Consider the following 19201-nt stretch of genomic DNA (forward strand, 5'->3'; position numbering starts at 1 on the left):
TATACCCGTGCTGATCATTGTACAATTAATTTACAGAACCATGAATCGTGGCTATTGTACCAAGAGCACTGCCACTTCGCTACGAACCCAGCCACCCGAGTTCGATTCCAGCGCCAGTGACGGATTATCTGAACCCAGTCCTGGGCATCCCCCAGGTCGATTCAGACTCAAATGAGTACAGTACACGTGTGTGTGTGTAAACTATCACCACTTGGGAGACAAAGTTGGCCCGGTGTGTGCCATGCCGGCCTTTTATAGGTGCTACACGCTAAAACAGCACTTGCCCCCAATAATCCGTTAAGTTTATGGGACCTTTTAAACTGTACTATCAAAATGATTAAACTATAAAAATAGGGTTTTACCCTTTCTGCCAATAAAACAGTTGTGTTAAGATGTTCAAGCACCAAACAGATACCTTTCGCAAGGCATCCGAGTCTGCGTAAAACCACACGTACTTGTGGCAAAACGTGCAACACAAACGTGATGATGATGATATTTGAATTGTCTTTTAAACTGTTGAGGCTACCCTGTTGTGTTGACTGCCGCAGTCGCCCCGCCCCCCTCTCTGTGGGCGTGTCTGTGGGCGTGGTCAGGACGTGGGAGTATAAAAGGAGAAGTCGCGCGGCCTGGGGCTTGCGGTCGTTCTCTTGCATTATGGTGAGTAATGGGGAGGATGATGATGACGATGGTGGTGCTGATGGTGCTGATGGTGGTAGTGTTAGTGGTGATGATGATGATGGTGAGTAATGGTGGTGGTGCTGATGGTGATGGTGCTGATGCTAGTGATGGTGCTGATGCTGCTGATGGTGGTGATGATGCTGTTGATGGTGGTAATGATGATGGTGGGGGTGGTAGTGGTGCACACTCAGGCAGGCTACCACTGTATGTACTAAGTCGGCAAGTCCGTGGCTCTGAAATTTGGCATCGCGGAGAGCCGCCACCCTACAGCGACTTGAGATCGTTACCGAGTTTAATAATTTTAAATCTTTAGCTCGTCATTAAATGTTAGACGTGTGTGGTTGCAGCGATATCAGTACCGCAGTGACCCGTCTCTTGCTGCAACGGATTACACACAATAAAGTGTCCCTGCTGGATGACGAATGTCTGTGCCAAGGCCGCGTCGCTCACGGAGGGCGGTGGGTTTCACCGTCCGCGTAACTTCACCACCACGCCCGCGTCGTTCGTGCGAGTTCGTCAGAAGGTTGATGATGATAGCCGTGGTCGGGAGTCGAGCTTATTTGTCGGTGGTCTTGGTTCATTCGGTAAAGTCACGTAGAAGGGAAATAATAAAATGATAAAAATATAAAACAATTCTCATGACGTTTCGACTGCAACACACAAGCAAGCATCATCAGGTGTGAAATCCACAGCAAGAATTTGTTATTGTTTTATATTTTTATTTTATTATTTCCCTTCTACGTGACTTTACCGAAAGAACCAAAAATATGAATCCCTGCAGTCACGAAAGCTTTAAATAAAAAAAAATACATCGCTTGTTAATGACATTAACTGCTTCAAAGTTAATCGCATCATGAACCTTCTAAACACCCCGTGTTAGAATCGCCCGGAATGTGCCCACGATCACAATCCGCATATCTACTGGAGGAATCCGATGAGCTACAAAGCTCTCTTTCCCCACAGACGACGTCCACTCGTTTTCGCAGATGTCTCGGAAGCTACGCAGGCGTTGAGCCCGCAACGTTGTTTGGGGATGGGCAACCACCACGCATAACAGGTGTTATAGGCTGCTCTGGCGCTACATTGCAGTGAAGCAATATCGAGTATTGCCATCTCTGTGCTCAAAGCTCTATTCAACCCGCCTCTGCCTTTACCAGGCTTGCGTGCTGAAGTATGATGGCCGTATAACTTGCGCCGTCATGTCTTTCTATCAGTTGCTTTATTATTTGCTACATTTTTAAAATTGAAACATTCAATATTTCCGTGTGGAAAATAAACATATTAATTGTTTCCGAGTTTGTTAAATATCTATGTATTGTAAAGTGTGTTATTAGACTCACTTTTGAGGGCGTTCTTAAAGGAGCACATCTTGCAAACGCAGAAAAAATATTGAACCAAGGGAAATTGGTGAAGGTGGATCGGGATCAAAGTGGTGGCGGAGGCAAGGTGCGAGCATGATGGAAAGTGCTTTTGGAAATTTGATCTTTCGCAAGAAATGCAAAGCAACGTAACGATGTGACTAAAACGTTAAGTTGTGCCATTTATTCGCTTTGCCATTTATCAGAAACATGAACCACTTGATAAAGTAAATCCGAAAAGAATGCAAAGAAGCATGGTAAGGTGGTGCATGCTTGGGAAATACACAGATGGAATAGGAAAAACGCCTGCATCAGAACCAAAATATTTGTACTGGAGGAATCTGATGAGCGATAAAGCTCTTTTATCACAGATGTCCAATAGGGCCGGGTAAGAACGTTACAACAAAAACATGATAGTAGTGCATTCCCTGTCGAGAAAAGTGTAAGTGGTTAGGTTATGGAAGGAGTGATGGCTTAATGGGCAATCTTGGTGACAATATTGCAGCAGCCGAAGGGGAAAACGCACCCCCAGACTCCTCAAGAATGACCACACCACAAACGTGGAGCAACGACATCTGCTCCTGTGCAGGATCGAGAAGCGGAATGGCTCATGTGCGTTTTTGCTAGACTATAGTAAATAGTTTTACAATGGCTATGTGTGGCCTGGTTAAAAATGATGATTTCATGATAAATGTTACAATGGGAGTAAAGTTAAACAGTAATGCAGTGTTTGTAGTCTTTTACATATTAACCACTGCGATAATGATGGATCATGCAACGGCGACTTCCATTTAGTGTCAACACCAGCGATTCTTTATCCATTACTGATTGGTTGGCGCCTGGGATACCCCGTTTCCATGCACAACAGAGTCACACACTTGAGATTCCCTGTCCGTTTTTTTTCCCACCGCATAGCCCCCCGAGCTGTGCCTCTTGGTCACACCACGTTAATGTCGTGTGACCTCAGCATTGCACATGTTCCAGTGTAGGACTGATGCAACAGCACGGCAGAAATTATTAACCGCATCTCTCCCTCTCTGCTTGTCCCAGAGCTAGATTCAATTGTGTGACGGCTAGCCGTTTCACGATTTTATTCTGGCTCTGCTCTGCCAACAGCTGAGGACCCATTAACTGAGGGCCCCGCGATGGCGTGGCCCTAATGGGCCAGCGGGGAAAAGGGGGTAACGTTGTTTGATGGAGTTGCCATCTGTTGTAGCCCCGTTAGAACGTATTCTGGCAACATGTCAACTTGCAGCTTGTCTACCCAGGCGAGGAAGAAATATTCTACTTGATTAAACCACATTTCAACATTTCCAACCAAGGTAGAATTAATATATGAGTATTTTCTTTCACGGATTATCAGTGTTTTTGTTTAGCATTTTAAACTATAAAAACTGATGGTCCATCGGTTGTTTCACATTCACACACTTATTGAATGCAGGTGCTTATCATTACGTGATGTGATAATCCTTGATACAATCTTTGGTGTTCCCAATGGGTTTGTATAATTATACTTTTTAAATAATTTGGTTTCTTGTTTATGAAGTAAAGTGTATGAATTATTATGGTGAGGTGGCAGGATGGTGATTTGTGCATCGCGCGATAAAGCTAGAGACCTGATGAGTTTGATTCCTGGGCATGGGTAACATCGATGGTGAGTGTCTGAACTGGTCCTGATCAAATCGCCTAAACAGACACAATGTCACCAGATCTCGGAAGAGAAGCAGTGTTGAGCCTGGATCGTGCTTGGATGGGCAACCACCAGGCACTACGGTTTGTCATAGATGCCTGTGGAGGTATGTCGTGGGCAGCAGAGGCCAGTTGCATCAAAATCTGTTCTTGGAATATACTTCTACGCTACCCTCCTGCCATGATTAACTCAAACTTACCACCGTGGTGACGTATGGTCAAACAACTCATTACTGCCACAGCATTGGTAGGCCTTCATCTATTAGTGGATTGACAAAGGACTGAATAATATTGCAGCCTGATGTGATTTTGGATGTGCCGTGTGCTTTTTGGCGAGATGACCAACTTTTCGTTGCGCACGGTGATCACGCTTCTTCATCGACTGAATATTATTGGAAATATGAACGGAACCATTTTCCTCAACTCGAGTAACCTGCCACGTGAGGTGCTTCTGGAGTGCCATTTGGTGCACAGCTGACAAACATGGCCATCAGTCCGGCAATACAATTTAGTGGACTCCACAGATCTTTCGACGGTATCCCAGTCTTCATCTCAAGGGTGGATGACAGTGGTCCATATATTCAAACCCTCCCTTGCTGAAGAAATATACTTCTTCATAACAGTTTGCTTCAGAGTGGTGTCTGGTGTGCTGAAGCAATTTATATTGTATGGTGCTTTGTGCTCTTTCCAAAATCAATTCCCTTGCAAATTGCCCTTTAATCGGCTTACTGCATTCATGTGTGCATGGCCGCTCTTTGCTGGGCCAAAGCAGGACACGTGCATATTTTCAAGCATTACATTTCACTGTTTACAGCCATGACCCAATTTATTGTTTAAAAAAAAAGTAATCGGCAGTTGTCTGTCCTTGACCAAGTACAGTAGATTTAATAATGTGTGGCAAGATTAAGCATGGATGTGCAAATCGGTCATCTGTTTAACTTGCCAAACAGTTTATTTCTCTCAGGAATGCTCAGGATAATTGTTCACACACCCCGCACACTGAGTGAGGAACCCGGTGACGTGACTTGGCCATACATTAATTGTTTTTGTCGCTCCAGCGTTAAAATGGATATTTCTTACAATTTGTGTTGCTTGTTGGTAATTTCTGAAATTACCTTTTTAAGGTACAGTACTCGCCATATACATAATTAACTACCTTTTTATGACAGAAAAGGATATCGATTATCTAGCGGCTTTGGTAGGGATGGGGGCATCGGATTTCCAAAAACGCCAGATATTCACTAATCATTTAAAGTAGCTTATTTTGTACATTCTTACATGACATTGTTTTTAGGTGTTATGTTTTTTAGTGTTTAAAATGTTTTTTCACTATGTGAAATTGGCATAAAAAGTAGAAATGGGCAAAAATAAATATACTTTAAACAGTTACTGTATTTACTGTACTATACTTAACACTCCATTCTCCAAGACTGCATGGGGTGATTAATATACCTTTAGTATTTTTAATTACGTAGTATATAATGTACTATATATAATATTTAACACCGAATGAAGCATAGCTACTTTTTTGTTGCACAGTGCCGATCGCTGGACTGGTTTCAGGCTTTGGAGCGGTTTCGCCGGATCTTATCACGACCACCGGATAATGTTGGAAGCCAGATAATCGATGGTCAACTGTAGATGGGGGGGGGGATATTTTTTTGCCATAAGCCCTACTTGAGAAACGGAGAGATTTATGTTTTGAGAACGTGGTGGGGCCTTGATCAATGCCCGTTGAGTTGTGCCTTTCGGTATCAATAGGCCCGTCCATGTACCATGTGTATCTTATGCGAGAGGACATCCACCACAGAGGTGGAGTGGTGAAATCTCGTGTGTAGGTCTGTGATTGATGGATTTTTGTATTGCAGTGACCATGAGACCTACACTGCTGCGTTACACTATATTGCGGAGCAAACGGAAATACAAAAAATAAAAGAAATGTACGCATTTTGTTTAGATGAAGCGGCTGCTTTTCTTTATTAAATACCGAATGCATCACATGTTCATGAGAGGTGGTGGTGGGTGGGGGGGAAAGAGTCCTTCGTCCAGTAATGGATTGATCATAGCTGACAATAATGACCCTATATAAATACTTTTTCTATGCGATAATTTGCTAGTGTGGTATTCTTTAAATTACTTGAAATTGCTTTTTGGCTTGCAAATTAACTCCAGGGCCATGGTGATGTTTTGCAATGAACTTTGGCAACGGTGAAAACCTTGCACAATCATTGCCATCCCGCTAGCGTGTGTGGTTTTTTTCTGGCAGACTTTGTAGCCAACGACTTGCCATTGCTGCGCAGGATAAGATTCGCAGGTAGGGTCTGTTAATGACTTGAGAATTCGATGTGCCCCGATCTTCAGAGTGAGAGGAGTAGCCACAACCTGTACTCTCCCTAACCTCCCACAGTTTCCCCACCCCTAGCCTAGTAGCCCATCTTGATATCGCCAAAGTGTAAATCTATTATTCTTGTACCAAAGTTGGATTTTCATTTGTGGGCATATTACAGTTGTATTAATAGATTTAAGTCTAATTTTTATGCTAAAGCATTATAATGGTACTAAACACTATTTGTATAACACGCATATTTGAGTATCTAACAGAGGTGTGGACTCGAGTCATGTGACTTGGACTCGAGTCAGACTCGAGTCATGAATTTGATGACTTGCGACTCGACTTGGACTTGCATAACAATGACTTTGTCCCACCTCTGAGATGTGGACTCGAGTCATGTGACTTGGACTCGAGTCAGACTCGAGTCATGAATTTGATGACTTGCGACTCGACTTGGACTTGCATAACAATGACTTTGTCCCACCTCTGGTATCTAATGTTCAGTTTATTAAAATTTTACAGAATGTTATGGTTGGCATAATTGAGTAAACGAGATTCTTACAAGCAAAATGGATCCTGGAAAGACATGGGATGTAAAAGTGAGCATGAGACGTGTGAGTGTTGGGTGTCTCGTGTTTGGTGGTGTCCGGCGCGTGTGACGTGTGCGATAGTGAGTGGCTGGCGAGGGTCGAGCGGTGAGGGTGGCAATATGCCATCGTTTTAATATTGGCATTTGTGCGGAGCTTTGGGCAATCATCTGTTAGGTTCTAGACGAATCGTGGTTCTTTCAAGTTATCTTTGTCCTTTGCCGTTTTTATAATGGCAGTAAATTTGTATCGTCATTCGTGGAGGTTTTTGATGGTGTCTGTTCCAAAGGTTCGTGTGGCGTAAAGCCCCCCCCCCCCCCCCATTGGCTCCACCACCTCGGGTGTTTTGCGCAACACTGCAGTACACTGTGCATCGGTTCATTGCTGCTGAATTAAGACTTTTGAGTGCCTTTTTTTTTTAAACAAGCCACTTCGTGAATACCGCATTGGTCATGGTGAAGTAATAGTTTAGTAACGTTGCATGGTGTGTGTTTTTAAGAGGAGCACTGTTTTGATTTTAAAAGAAATCCAATATACAGTAAATATACAGCTGCATGAGCGGGCCTCCACGTGTCGTGGGGGTCCATTAGACCATACTTCACCACACTGGGCTGTGTGGGTTGGTGAAGGCAGCCAGCAAGATGCAAGAAGAATTTTGCTCCACTGTCCACAATGGGGCTCCAGCAGCCAATAGCAACCCGCTTTACTCACACTGGTCACCTATGGTTGCATGCCAGATGATTTGGTAATGCGTGATTTTCTTTTCTCATTATATTGGTATTTAAATGCAGAGTGATGCTTGTTTGCAGAAACATTGGTTCATTTTAATATTTGGTGAATATTTATTTAAATAGTGTTAACGTGGGAGTTTTTTCTTATATTACTCGGTGACGTCAAATTAACACTGCCCTTCATTCACTTGCGAGGTTGAGCAAAAGGGGTAAATGGGCGTACAAAAAATAAATAAATGTAATGAAGAAATGACTACCGCGCCTTATTAAAAGATTTAAACCATGCGTCGTCGCAGCATTGTGAAAGATTGCAGTGGCTTAAGGAGGCCTTCATCCAGCAGTCAAATGGCCATGGCTCATGATGGGGAAAGCCAACCAATTTGGACTTGCGTCGCTTAGCAATGTGGGTTTTTATATTAGGATTTTATGAAACAACACAAACATAGGCCCAGTAACAACGCCTTAGGTGACGGAAGAACCAGACGGGGACAAACTCGGGGGCCCTCTGATCCGACGCGACCACTCAATGCGGGGGTGGGGCGGAATGTAACGGCGGGGGGGGGGGGCGGAGGTTCTACATCTATCGATCTATCGCCTCTTTCACACAAAGGGTTTGCATCTGGGAGCCAATATGCTTTTACCTGGGGGGGAAGGGGTGGTGAGGGAAGAAGGTGGGGAGTGGGGGTACATTCAACTTACGGAAGGTAGTCTCAGGCCCGCAGGGGAAACAAGAGTCAGCGGTTGGGGGGGGGGGTACTGGGGGTCGCCCTAAAATTGTAAAACCATAAGTGCAGTCGTCGTACGTCCACGTTCCCCCACCACCCGCCCGAAAGTCTCCCTCACCAGGACATGGGTTAATTACCCATCTCCTTCGATCCCTGTCTCCCAAGCCCCCTTTCCTGGTTCATTCACTTCAGGTTTGTGCTAAAGAGGACCACTTGGCATCTCTAACTCCTTCTTAGCCATGTGTTTGTAATGCATTCTGTGGTGTGGAAATGTAATGGCTGAAGGGGGAGCATGCTGAGAATTGCATTTACAGTTTTTGTAACAGGAACGCTTTATTGATTTCCCCCCTGTGCTTCCTCCCCCTTTTTGTTTTCCATGTCTCCCCACTCAGGCCGAATCTGCGGATCCTTGGAAAGATGCGAAGAGCATGTACGAGTTCTCGGCGAAGGACATCGACGGGAATGAAGTGTCATTAGAAAAATACAAGTGCGGGCTTTTAAAAAATATTTTGCACAATCCGTAAACGGCGTTCACAATAATTCTCAGACAATCCAAAGTTGATGACATTTGAGCGTGCAGTTTGTGTTGCTGTTGGGCATTTTCCACAGGGCTTCATTGATCAGTGGCATGCCGAACATTTGGAAGAGTCGGAGAAATTATTTTAAAATCCGTTTGCCCTGACACTGCCCATCAGCTTCCATGTATACATGTTGAACTGCTTTCGCACCGTACGTGCCAACTGCGAATCGGAGGTGCCGCTATTTAAATACTTCCGAAGACGTGCATGTTTGAAAGCGTTACATCGTCTGTTCATAAACATGATTCTTTTTGTTTTATTTTCTCACACTGGCAGAGGGCCAAGTCTGGTCTTGCTTACAAATGCCATGGCTATTTTAATTGAATAATAGCTGAAGGTCACCTTGAGTTGCTGACTTTCATTATTGATTTTAAACAAACAAATATATGGCCTTTTTTTAGGAACGCAGTCACCTGACCACTTTATTATAATATTTGTTGCATCTTTCGGTAAAGCCACGTAGATAGATTCAAATAAAATAACGTGACTTTACCAAAAGACCCCAAGAATATGAATTTCTGCAGTCACGAAAGCTTTAAGTTAAAACTTTATTATCAGTCGTAAGACTGCATCTTATCCTGTAAATAACCCACATAGTTTAATTGCAGTCACCCTCGTCATCTTTGAGTTGTGACAAAGTTACAGGCAAACAGCACACAGTGCTCATTTGGTATTTGTCATGAGTACTCTCTCTAGAAACAACAGCAGCACAAACCACAAGAAGGAAGTGCGCGCATATTTCGGTGGTTAACCATGCTGTGTAACTGGGACTTGTGTACGTGGGGAGTGGTTCGCGCGCTGCACTACGAACCCTACCTCCTGAGTTTGATTCCCGCTCATGGCCAACACCAGTGACGATTATCTGAACCATCTTGGGCCTCCCCTAGGTCGACTCCGCCTCAGAGGTACCTGATGCGGTGTGTAAGCATCACTGGGAAGAGGCAGGCAGCCGGGCTTGGTGCTGGCCTTCATAGGTGCTCGCTAACAGCACTTGACCTAACAGTATGTTAAGGCTATACGGAAGATCTTTGTTTTTGTGTGTGTGTGTGGCACAAGCGTTGTGGTGACATCACCGCCACTTCGTGGCGAATGGCGGTTGTGTTGGTTTTGTGGCTTGTGTGTGCGTGCTTGCTCTGCTGGGTGAAGAATTGGTTTGTGCTCTGCTCTGTAAATCCAGCACCATGATTAAAACTCCCAGCCCACGGCTAACATCAGCGGCAAAATAATCTTAACCGTTCCTCAGCCTTGTCGGATTTAACTCGGGCTTAAACAAAGTGGCCCGATGCAGTGTGGACCAGACCTGAGACCATTACAATTGTAATTTGTATAATCACATTGTCATTGTAATTTGAGTTGACAATACTGCCGTGATTGTTATTCTAATAGACTCCAGGTCTGGAATAGGTTTGTACACTGATGAGACAAAGGTGGCTGGGCATAGTCCCGGCCACAACCTGCTGCGCGATGCTGGCCTTCATAGGTGCTCTAACAGTCTATTAAGGCTTTAAGGGAAACTGTCCTTTTGTTCGGGTACTGGTGTACTATCTCGGCGACCTGGATTCCATTCCCAGCGATGCATAACTTCAGTGGCCGGTGGTGTCTGGACCTGTTTTGGAGTCTTAAATGCGTGCAAAGGAGAGACAAAGGTGGCCAGCTGTGGCGTTGGCCACACAGTCTGCTCTCATGTGCTGTGTTGGCCTTGATAGTTGCTCACTAACAGCAGTTGCCCCCAATACTTTGTTTGTATGCGTATGTACAAATTATTTTCCACGTTGCCAGTGGGGCACAATTAACAAAAAACACGACAAACTTGTCAACAACAGCCTTAAAATATATATAATCGACCACGTTTTCGGCAATATCCCTTAATGTGTCATGAACTACCATTCCCTGAAAGCTTGCCGATTATGTAATTGCTTTTTATTTTTTAAGGCAGTTGTTGAAGTTTTTAATTTCCTGTACAAGCCATTTTATAATCCGCTTATAGAGTTAAGGCTTCCGTGTCGTTTGTCGGGGTTGTTTGACTGGGTGGGTTGGTTGAAGGCAGGTGGGAATATAAAAGTACATTCCACAAGCAGATTTTGCTGCAGCTGCCCACAACATAGCTACCCATCAAAGCGCTGTCGATGTTTATTCCTGTTTGGCCTCTGAGATCTGTTGCTTGGTCATGATTTCAAGTGATTTGTTAATTTGGCAATTGTTTATGAACCGCCCTAAATTTCGCAGCGACCAGTCCGGTTTATGTCCTAGTCTTGTTTGATTACCCTTAGAATTAAAGAAAAATATCTTAACGTTCCAAATGTATTTTTTGATTTCCCATCGCCTCATGTTGTAATGGTTAGCGCGTTAGACTTGCAATCCAGAGTTTGCCGGTTTAATACGATGCCTGGCCATGGCAGTTTAAACAATGGGACTACCTTCGTGCCTCTGACCACCCCAGCAGTGCCAATGGGTACACCATGTCAGTGGATTTGGCAGGTTTGTGTGTGGCGGAGTAAAGTGTGGGTGTACACCTCACTAATACATTTGACAAGCGTGGAAGAGCAGACCAAATTGTACTCCTTTACCTACTTTTACCACCCCCCCCCCCCCCCCACTTACAGAGACCACGTTTGCATCGTGGTGAACGTGGCGTCGAAGTGAGGGAAGACTGCCGTGAACTACACTCAGCTCGCTGCTCTGCACAAGCAGTACGCTGAGAGCCACGGCCTCCGCATCCTCGCCTTCCCCTGCAACCAGTTTGGCAAGCAGGTAGGGGTATGCCAGTATACAGGAGGTCGTGAGTTCGATCCTGACCTGAATGCCTGTATATTTGCATGGGTCCTCCGGTTTTCCCTCCATATTTGGAACCAACACGTGTTTAGAGTTTGGCTGCTATACATTTCCATATGATAAGCCACTTCATTGAGCTATCATTTGTGGACTGCTCCCTTTTTGAAAAAGAGCTTTTTCTAGTTCAGTGAGCCTTACCGGGTAAAATAAAAATTTAAAGCATAGTAATTCTCTAGCTCCATTGCTAGCCCAAGCCGTGGCCTCCGCTCGGCTTTATGTATCATTGCAAGAGAATCTCGCAGTACTGGAAGGAGGGGTATAACTGCATATAAATGTATGTTCTTGAGTGTATGGTTGCTCAACTGACACTTAACGGGATTTTTTTTATGCTTGCATGTTTAACTTATTTCACACCCTACGTAGCCAACCATGCCAATCAGTTAGCTATGGGAAGACTTGCTCATTTTCCAGAACGTCAGCTACTTTTAAAATGGGGATACAATCCTGGGAAAACACGACTGATGGAAGCCACCCTTGTGTTGTCACAAGTCAACACTCCATTGGGTGGAACTACCAAGCCGTGAGCAGGTGGCTGTATGACGGCTGGTGGCCAATGGGTCTGTTAAAGCTGCAGACACTGATCCGCACGCGCTGACGTCCTGATTTCTAGGTCATGAACAGGAGAAGGCAGTGCCAGAATTTCCCAATTTTGTACTGTACAATGCTCCCAACATCCATGTTGAGCTGCAATGACCAACATGGTGAAGTATGGTCAAACAATTCCCACCAACGTGCATGGTGTGGGGGAGGCCCTCCTCCAGCAGTGGATTGATAACGGGCTGTACGTGTACACATGGCACTTATGAGCCAATGTTTTCTCGGTTAAGCAGGCAAACTCTGGGCTGGAGTCGTATATTTTTTTATCTCATCAGCAGTGTGGCCTGTTATGCACACGTTTTTCTAGACCAGGGGTTGGCAACCTGTGGCTCGAATTCACCACCGCAGTGCATTGCGACTTTAAATATTGAGTTTTTTACCGAATAAAAAAAAAAGCTGTCTTGTTATTTTGGTTGCCACAACCCCTGTTCACGATGTTGGAGGCCAGAGCACTCCTCTTGCACAGGTGGGGTGGGGGCTTGTTTCAGGTCTTTCTGTGTGTGACGGACACCAGGAACCGGGCACGGACGCGGAGATAAAGGAGTTTGTGAAGAAGTACAATGTGGAGTTCGACATGTTCTCCAAAATCGACGTCAACTCTGACAGCGCACACCCACTGTGGAAGTGGCTGAAGAGCCAGCCCAATGGCAGGGGCACCCTGTACAAGTGCGTCTTCGCTTGCTGCTCTTTCACTTGCTTTGTCTGCAGCGTTGCCAACTGATTTTTTTTTTTAAAGCCAAAATGTTGATGAGCAAACCGTGAAAAGTCACTCGCTCGGTGGATCTTCTAAAAATGCCACCAGACAAATTACATGGGCGGTGTCGCGGGTTCAGGGGTGGTGCATTTCGCCACTCGTTAGAGGTTCAGAGTTAAAATCGAGTAACCACCCTGGTTGCCACAGTGGCGAGATGTTAACTACCTCGCCTGGTATACAGGAGGTCGTGGGTTCGATCCCGACCCTTGACGCCTGCTGTATAGTTGGAGTTTGCATGCTCTTGACGTGGTCGTGTGGATTTTTATCCGGGTCCTCCAATTTTTCCCTCCACATTTTAAAATCGACGTGTGTTTAGAGAATTTGGCTGCTATTAATTTACACGTGATAAGCCACTTTGTTGAGCGATTTATTTGTGGCCAAATCGCTTCTGAAACCGAGCTATATAGCTGAGTCGCCCTTACCTGGTAAAATAAAAAGTTTGTTTTTAATACTGCGGGTGTAATTTTATGCGCGCTTCGCGTGAGACCTGAAAGAATCGCCTGATGTAATTCGCAAAAGTAGGCCATTTGTGTGTGGGAAACAGGGGTACAAATTTGAAAATTGTCCCATTTACTCATTTGGGATTATGCATAGTTATCACCGCCTCTGCTGGCAGACTAATTCCCCAGGTCACTCTTGCAAATTAGACTATCCTGGTCTCTCCTGGGTTCTCACCTGGTTAAACAAATAGACTTGAAACATGACTTTAAATGTTGTCAGCTGATACGGGATCCTTGGTACATACCTGCAATCATATCCACAATATGCTTTACCGAGTATTGAACAATAATTTGATGCAGGATCCTGAACACATACTTGGTATTGCTTCTAAAATCCGTATAATGTCCTCAAAGTCTTTATTTACTCAGCCCATCTACCTGTGAAATGATGTAGCTGCCAAATGTATCGCTCCTACAGATGAGAAACCACCTGCAATGCGCCTAAACTGGCTATAAAAACACGGGAGTGATTTTCTGTTAACGCACAGTTTGCGCTTGTGTAAAAAACATTGTTTTGTTTGCGATTCATAATTTTAAATGAATTGCAATTCTATGCAAGTTAAAGTACAGCGATACTGACAGTAGGTGGCGCTGTGTGTACTATGTTTCTATACGATTTTTAAATGTTTACATTAACTTAACAGTTGCTAATTAACATCATTGGTGGTCTTTATGCAGTGGGGGAGAAATGTTGCTAGCATAGCCATAATGATTTTGTTAGGGTCCATTGTAATGTTGTTATTTCTGTAAACATTGAAATTTACATTTGATTTTCATTCCTTCTCAGTGCAATCAAGTGGAACTTTACCAAGGTATGTTGTCGGTCATACTTGTTGACGTATATTTCTAATAAAGCGTGACACATTGCTTATATTCATGGAAGGTATTGGTGTAAGGGTATGCGAGGTTGGAAACGACCCTTTCTGCGGCTGGGCATTTACAAACCCTGTATTTGTGCGAGTCGTAAACTCTGCTCGTCAAAATGTTTTGACCACCCTCGTTTATCAACTGAAGGTTGTTGGGGCTTATATTTTACATCCCGTGTGTTCGGTGGCCTTCCCTCCCTCCATCTCCATTCGTCCTCAAAAAATAAATGTCAATTCCTGGTGAAAGATTTATCATCAATTTCACATTTGGCATGTACGTACATTTAACTTCTTTCACACCGTACGTCGCCTAACGTGCGAATCGAAGGGCTTGCATCCTTTCTCGGGTCCAGTCTGTACGCTTGTGTTGTAATGATGTGGAACGACGCCTTGCAAAAATTCAAGATTGGTCAGTTCACAAACACACCTTTTATAAACGGTGTCCATGATGATAAACTGCTAAATTCTGTATCCTGTGCGTGTTTTCCAGTTTCTCATCGATAAGCATGGACAGGTGGTCAAGCGATACGGCCCAGTGGATGATCCCGTGGTAAGCATCTCTCCTTACTTTAGTGCGAACAATACTTGTTATGCTTCTTGATAGTTTTTTTTTAAGAGATCTAATTTTGCTTATATTTTGCACTGCTATTCAAATGTTATTAAAAAGGAGCTACAAATGTTAACTTATTGCTTACTTTAGTGGTTCGTAGGGTTGTTTCCGTAAATAGAGTTGTAATGTTTCTGTCACGTGTCGACAATATCGGTTAAAAAAAAAACATTGCCTAGCACAGGGTGGCCAACCTGTGGCAGACCAAAAGCCAAAAAGTAGCCATGAGTTATGCACAGAGCCAAGTATATATATTGACAGTTTTCGCACAGCATAGGAGACATTCATTATTCTTTTGATACTGTGATAGTACGTTCTATGTTATGCCCCGTTTGATTGAGCCACGTGTGGTGGCTTGAGCCACATGTGGCTCTGGAGATACCAGTTGGCCCACCGCTCGGTCTCGGGTGGCTCCCAGGGCTCATGAACAACATATCCAGGTTTTTCCACGAGGTGGCAGATGTTACACGAGAGGAAACATAGCAACGCCCCTGCCACAATTGCTCATTTAGATTATTAGTGAGATGTTAATTACTGAGGCTAGCAAGGCCCTCCCTGCTTGCACAGAACAAAGAAGGCAACAGAACCCACTTGCAAAGGAAGCCACCAGTGTTGAGTTGAGGTGTGCCTGTGCTGAATGTGTAAAATGGTTCATTATTTTAATGCATGTTCCTACACAAACTTCTTGTATTGCAGGGGATTGAGAAGGACTTCCTGCCCATTTTGTAGGCTTTTCTTTTAGGCCTTGCCAGATTCTCCCCTCCGATATTCCTACCCAAGCCCGGCAGAACCTTCTTCGTCTTGACTTTTGGCTGCTCATTCGCCAGCCTCGCCCACGTGCTTGGAGCCAATGAAGGGTGGCCCCACAAACCAGGAATCCTGGGAGGGCTGCCCTGAAAGAGAGCGGCGTGCAGTCCGCTCTATCCAGCAGGGGTGACGGCAGAGCGTGCGTGGTCATTGTCATGCGAAGGCCGGCAAAAAACCGGCTCTGTTGCTTTCTTTACAAAAAAAATGTGTTTCTGCTTTTGAAATGCTTGTCTGTGCTGATGGTAGGATTGAACTTTTGTGCTCTCTTTGAAACTCGATGGTTAATTGGCTTGTAATTTGCAGGCAATAAGGAAACGCTTTGTAAAAGAGGTAACTATTGGATTTCAACAAGCTTTGGGCTTCCGTTATTAGCGGCTGCCATGTAGTTTAGCGTTATCTTGCACAGATGTCGCGACAGAATTAAGTTTCCTTAACGATGTTAGATACCAGGGCACCATTAAATTACAAGTGAATTCATATTGCCAAATCATTTCACTTGAATAGAGTAAATTATTGGTTGTACAGTTGCTTTTTTTACTTTAAAATGGCTACTTAAATGTGCATGTTATTTCATAAAACTGAATGAAAAATACATGTTTATGCATGTTTGTTCAATTGGACAAAATATGATGTTGATGCTAAATCATAACTTGCACATGGTGTTTCTATCTATCCCAAAGTTGCGTGATTTTTCAAGACCGCAGTTATATCACAGTCATTGAGACAGACATTGTATGCGTTTTAATAGTTTGCCTATTCCACCACACATTGGCAGGGATTGTCACGTGCTTTTGGATCCCACAATGCCCTATGGTCCTTGTACCATTTTGTTTGTAAATTTCAGTGCCGTAAGAAATCACAAGTCTTAAACAATTGTTTGCTAGAACCAATAAAAATCAAAGCGTGGCCATTTCTGTTGCAATGTCATTTGTGTTTCCTCTGACCATTATTACCAGGAACACATCCTATCTTGTTCGAGCTTGGACATTGTCTTAATGGGTGTCCATCTATAAACATCTAGCTTGCAAGAGCAACATCGTGGGAAACGGGCCAGTGCAGTAAAATCCATCTTTGTATTATACTCATGTGCTCTGCCTTGGAAAACCCTGCAATAAACAGTGTGGAGTGTCATATACTATATATCGTACTGCATTAGAAAAAAGTTTGGCTGGCTGGCAACCGGTACCTGCTTTCCACAGCATTGAGCGCAAATGCATCGGTAGTGTTTGTAATAAATTTAAATCTCCAATCAAACCAAATCATTCGGAAGGCACTTAATATTGTCACATCTAATGAAGCTAAGTAAGGGTGAGTCTGGATAGAGCAACTACTGTGTGAAAACCTTGGTGCAGACTCCAACGGGGCATCCAGTGTATTGTAGTTTGCTACCTGCCTTCATACTACACTTGGCATGTTCAAGCACTGTATGGCCAAGTGTATTCCCCGCACTGTGGGGAGGCCCACTCGTGGTAGAAACTATTACTGTGGTAGGTGGCGAGTCTCCATCGTGCAACCCCTCTTGACAAGCAAATTGTTCGGTGCGAATACTTTCCACTGGCGGCCCCGAAGCCGTGATTGCAATTTCACGTAGCTATGGGAGGAATGTCTGAATGGGGGGGGGGGGAAACTTTGCCGACTTCAAACAAAGTGGTGCACATGTTATTGACCCAGGAGGGATTATGGGATTTTAACTCTAACCTTCCAATTGCGAGCCCCCATGTCTACCAGAGCTGGATAACTGCACATCATGGCTGCTCGTAACTATCTTCTTGGTTCTTTCGGTAAAGTCACGTAGAAGGGAAGTAATAAAATAATAAAAAATAAAGCATAATAAAATAATTCTCACGACGTTTCGGCCACAACGCAAGCAGCCGTCCTCAGGTTGGACGGCTGCTTGCGTTGTGGCCGAAACGTCGTGAGAATGAATCCCTGCAGTCACGAAAGCTTTAAATGCTCGTAACTAATTTACTGCCGAGTCCTAAGTGATCCCCAAATTGGATAGAGTACACTAATCCTGATGGTAAAAACATCCATAATGAGCCCACATCTACGCAATAGCCTTCATCCACCTGCATTGGCCAGCGTGGTGAAGTCTGGTAAAATGATACCCACGACCTCCATGGTGTAGGATGGTATCATCCAGCCGTTGATTGACGAAGGGACTACGTGTACGTTCTTTTCGCATGTGAAATGCATATACTTAAATGACGCATTATTTTGTACGCACGTATGTGGAACGTTTGCACCGCACGTAGCCAAACCGTGCTTATTCAATAAACGGCTCTAGAATGGGGAAAAAAGTGACTTAGAAACCCAACAATTGAGACTTTCAGGAGGGCTCTGCATTGGGACGTTTAGGAGAAACCCACGCGTATAAGGGGTTAGCACTTAATTCTAGATTTGAAGCTTTCGTGACTGCAAGGATTCATATTCTTAGGTTTTTTCGGTAAAGTCACATAGGTAAAACATTAAAATAGAATAAAAATCACGACGTTTCGGAGGGTTAGCACTTGGCACACAAACCAAGTAAATCCATGTGGACGGAGAACTATTGTTGTACTGCCATCTCCTGGCCACTGCTTATCTTGCAACGTCATGCCCGGATCGGCTGGTATGCACTAGAAGTGGCCGAGTCCCATGTTAAAGGCTCGGCCACCCTTCGAAACTATTATATATTTAAGTCCACCGATGTTGGTGCAGTATTTAACACCAGTGACAATTAAGTGATGGGCATTGCAGCCTTTATCCATACACAGAAGAGGGATCACTCCAGCTGAATGCATGATATACAAAAGCAGGTTGGATTGTTAATCATTATTTTCATATTTTAACTTTTGTTGAGGGTTTGTTTAACACGTAGGCTTTCGCGACCAATATCCATAATAGAGTTGTTTTGGGTTAGATCGCGTAAATATAAACGTGTCGTTTAACCCGCCACCACCCGACACAGCCAATTAGTAAGGTTTGTCACGTGAACAAGACGTCACTTCGTTACCAGTTCACTCGTGTGTTAGTAAACCCACCCCTAGTACTCGAATTGTAAATATTGTCGGTTTACTGAACTAGTAACAAATTGGCATCTTTTGTTTACATGACGTACTAATTGGCTGTGGCGGGTTTAGCAACATTTAGATTTACGCGATCTAACCCAAAAAGATATCTGTTGAAGGTTTGTTTACACTTGACTATTGTGTATCCCACTCCCCCTGAGTTTTATATAGGCCACTCTTTTCAACAAGGTCACAACTACGGGGCAGACGAGTGTCAGTCCTCCATCTCGGCACATTCCGGGTGATTTGGGTCGGAGGCAAACCACGTGTCTGCTGGCAATCCGCTGATCACGCTGCATTCGCGTGTTTGAGTTAATCCCACCTTTGCCACACTGTGTGCTCCCATATTGATGAGATAACAAGCCCGAAGGCACATTCCTTTTGAATAAAAAAAACGTCAAGAATGTACACAACATCACTGGACGGACACGATAGAAACCCACTTCATCTGTAGCCCATTTCATTGCGCCACAACACGATACCAGATTTTTTTTTTGGGAAAGAAACGTT

The 19201-nt window shown here is 44.1% G+C and overlaps 1 protein-coding gene across 2 annotated transcripts; it reads left to right on the plus strand.

Moving 5' to 3' along the window:
• Window positions 1–553: 553 nt before the first annotated feature.
• Window positions 554–16551, plus strand: GPX4 (glutathione peroxidase 4). Of its 2 annotated transcripts, none has more exons than XM_078615250.1 (7): window positions 554–657; window positions 8493–8587; window positions 11282–11429; window positions 12622–12773; window positions 14149–14173; window positions 14718–14777; window positions 15531–16551. In XM_078615250.1, the coding sequence occupies exons 1-7, from the start codon at window positions 655–657 to the stop codon at window positions 15561–15563; spliced, it is 516 nt and encodes a 171-aa protein (XP_078471376.1). In that variant the 5' UTR covers window positions 554–654; the 3' UTR covers window positions 15564–16551. The 2 variants fall into 2 exon arrangements, with proteins under 2 accessions (XP_078471376.1, XP_078471378.1); XM_078615252.1 differs by having other exon boundaries at window positions 632–739.
• The last annotated feature ends 2650 nt before the right edge of the window (window positions 16552–19201 follow it).

This window comes from Lampetra planeri, chromosome 46 (assembly GCF_965212315.1).
Source record: "Lampetra planeri chromosome 46, kcLamPlan1.2.h2, whole genome shotgun sequence".
In the NCBI taxonomy this organism is placed as follows: Eukaryota; Metazoa; Chordata; class Hyperoartia; order Petromyzontiformes; family Petromyzontidae; genus Lampetra; species Lampetra planeri.